The sequence below is a fragment of the Bison bison genome, unplaced genomic scaffold (assembly GCF_000754665.1).
Source record: "Bison bison bison isolate TAMUID 2011002044 unplaced genomic scaffold, Bison_UMD1.0 scf7180017864274, whole genome shotgun sequence".
In the NCBI taxonomy this organism is placed as follows: Eukaryota; Metazoa; Chordata; class Mammalia; order Artiodactyla; family Bovidae; genus Bison; species Bison bison.
In genome coordinates this window covers 583164-585644 of record NW_011494846.1, presented here as the reverse complement: position 1 = coordinate 585644, position 2481 = coordinate 583164, and the positions used below count along the sequence as shown (strand labels likewise).

The 2481-nt window shown below is 46.5% G+C and overlaps 1 protein-coding gene across 3 annotated transcripts in view; it reads left to right on the top strand.

Moving 5' to 3' along the window:
- Positions 1-294: 294 nt before the first annotated feature.
- The window catches only part of TBC1D7 (TBC1 domain family, member 7), a 24626-nt gene continuing 22439 nt past the window's right edge, over positions 295-2481 (top strand). Inside the window, exons 1-2 of one of the 3 annotated variants that reach the window (XM_010848781.1) lie at positions 295-485; positions 2050-2206. In XM_010848781.1, the coding sequence (XP_010847083.1) occupies positions 2095-2206 (112 nt within the window). In that variant the 5' untranslated portion in view covers positions 295-485; positions 2050-2094. Of the gene's footprint in view, positions 551-2049; positions 2207-2481 lie in introns of all 3 variants that reach the window. The other 2 variants (XM_010848780.1, XM_010848779.1) reach the window with 2 other exon arrangements.

Below are 2481 nucleotides of genomic sequence, written 5' to 3'. Positions count from 1 at the left end.
GGAGGAAGGTAGACGCCAGATTCTCCGGACTAGAAATGAGTCGGGGGAGCAGGGGGTACCGGGGCGGAGAACGGTGTAGCGGGTGAGGGGCTTGAGCTATTAGTCGGACTTGCACCTGCTCTTTCCCGGGTCTAGGACGCAGTCTACCGCCCTAAGGCTAGGAGGAGCGGCGGCTGTGCTCTCGGCGCACGCGCGCTCTCGGCACCGCCCCCTGACGCCGAGGTAACGTCACGTCCGGAGCGGCGGCGGCGTTTTCGGCGCACGCGCACTCTCGGCACCGCCCCCTGTCGTCGAGGTGACGTCACGCCCGGCGGCGGCGACGGCGGGGGTTGGGGGTTTCGTCTGTCTCCCTCCACCCGGCCGATCGGGGCCGGCCCCCTCAGGTCGCCGCTTGCCTGCCGGCCACTCAGCGTGCCGGGCTTGAGTTCCGCGGCCTCCCCGGACCTCTTAAGTCTCAACCCGGGTGTGGTTTTCTACTCCTAGAGGTGAAGCATGTTAGGGAGAGTGGGACCCGCGGACTTGGCCTAGGGTGTGTTTCTTCTCCTGTCAGGTGGGCGCTCCTGGGCGGGAAGGAAACTTAAAAATGATTTCTTCCTGGAGGACGCGTTCGCTGTTGCATTGCAGTCGGAGGATGGGGGTCCTTAAATGGCAGGCACTGGATCGCCTTGCAGCTGTTTGGATGCTGCTTTTAAATAAATCCCACCTCGTGTAGCGTTTTAATGCTTTGGAATTCTGCTCTTAAAAAAACATTCATTTGATAATAAAAGCTCAGAACCATTTAGACTTCCTCAACTTGCGCGCATGCCAAGTTGCTTCAACCGTGTCCGATTCTGTGCGACCCTGTGGCCTGTCGCCTGCCAGGTGATTCTCCAGGCAAGAACACTGGAGTGGGTTGCTGTTTCCCTCTACAGGGGAGCTTCCCGACCCAGGGATCGAACCTTCGTCTCTTACATCTGCATTGGCAGGCGGGTTTGTTTGTTTTGTTTTTTTGAATAACCACTAGCGCCTCCTGGGAAGCCCAATTTAAACGAACTCTGTTTTTTACTGTGCCCCAGGCGACTCAGTGGGTATCTTGTCAGTAAGGAAGAACTTGGCTGTCTAGCAATTCAACGCTCCCCTGGCCACATCTCAAAATTTCGTAAAACCTGAGGGTTATATTCTTTGCACCAGTGTTTTAAGCATTTGGGTCGTGCAGTGTTACACGTTTTGGAAACTGTTACATCCACTCTGTTCTTAAAACACAAACCTGATTTGACCATTTCTTGATAACTCCAATCTACTGAAGGTTATTGTGGAAGAACCTGGAGACCCCTGGACTTTTTGAGTTCTAATGTCAGATTTTAAGTTATTTTGTCTCTAACTCTGTGGAATCGCTTGTCAACCAGGCTGCATTCCTGCCCCTCTTCTGGTTTATAATTTAATGCTTAATCTGTTGTGGGTTTTGAATTTTGACAACTACGTTTGATAGAATTGTGTTTAAAAGAAAAGTGAGTGAGGAACTTAGGTTTTTTTTTTTTTTTTAACTCTTTTTATAACTTAGATTGTTTTACAAAACACCCATTTTAGAAAACACGGCTAAGCCAAAGAAAATTAAAATCATCTGGAATCCTGCTGCCTAAAGATAACTACTGTTAACATTTCAGAATAGTTTATTTTTTTAAATACATACTATTTTTAAAACATAAACCAATTGTGTATATTTGGTAGTACCCTTTGTGTGACGTTTTGTCTGTCTTCCTATTTCACTTTTTTCTTTGAACATGTTTAATGGCTGCAGAATATACCATTGTGCTAGGTTCTCTCCTAAGTTATGTAGGAATGCTAAGGTATGAACCTTGTGCCATCTATTTGAGCAGCTCGGGGGACTTCTGTTTCGTATCTTGGTTTTGGGCCAAGGTGCATAGGTGAGGTGGTACTAAGGTTGTGTAAACAGGAAGGTTTAATATTGGGTCCTATACACGGGCAGATCATTTATCATAGTGTATCAGATTCATGGAAGAGTTGGAGAAAATCACGGAATTTTTCTCAATTCTTATTTTTCGTTTCTAGGCTCACTTTTTTTTAGTCCCTATTCTGTCTCTCCAAGAATGAAACATGACTGAGGACTCCCAGAGAAACTTTCGTTCAGTATATTATGAAAAAGTGGGGTTTCGTGGAGTTGAAGAGAAGAAATCATTAGAAATTCTCCTAAAAGATGACCGTCTTGGTGAGTTTTATAAGTTAAACCTATTGGTTCTCAGTCATCCCAGATGTTCTGAAGTATTAACTTAAAGAGATGTCCAAGGACTTGAGCCCCTCGCCTTTTGCTGGCTTCCCTGGTGGCTTGCATGGTAGTCCAGCGCTTAAGATTTGGCCTTCCAATGTACCGGTTATGGGTTTGATCTGTAGTTTGGGGGGTTAGGATTCCATGTGCCTTGTGGCCAAAAAACCAAAACATTAAAAAAAAAAAAAACAGAAGCAATATTGTACCAAATTTAAGAA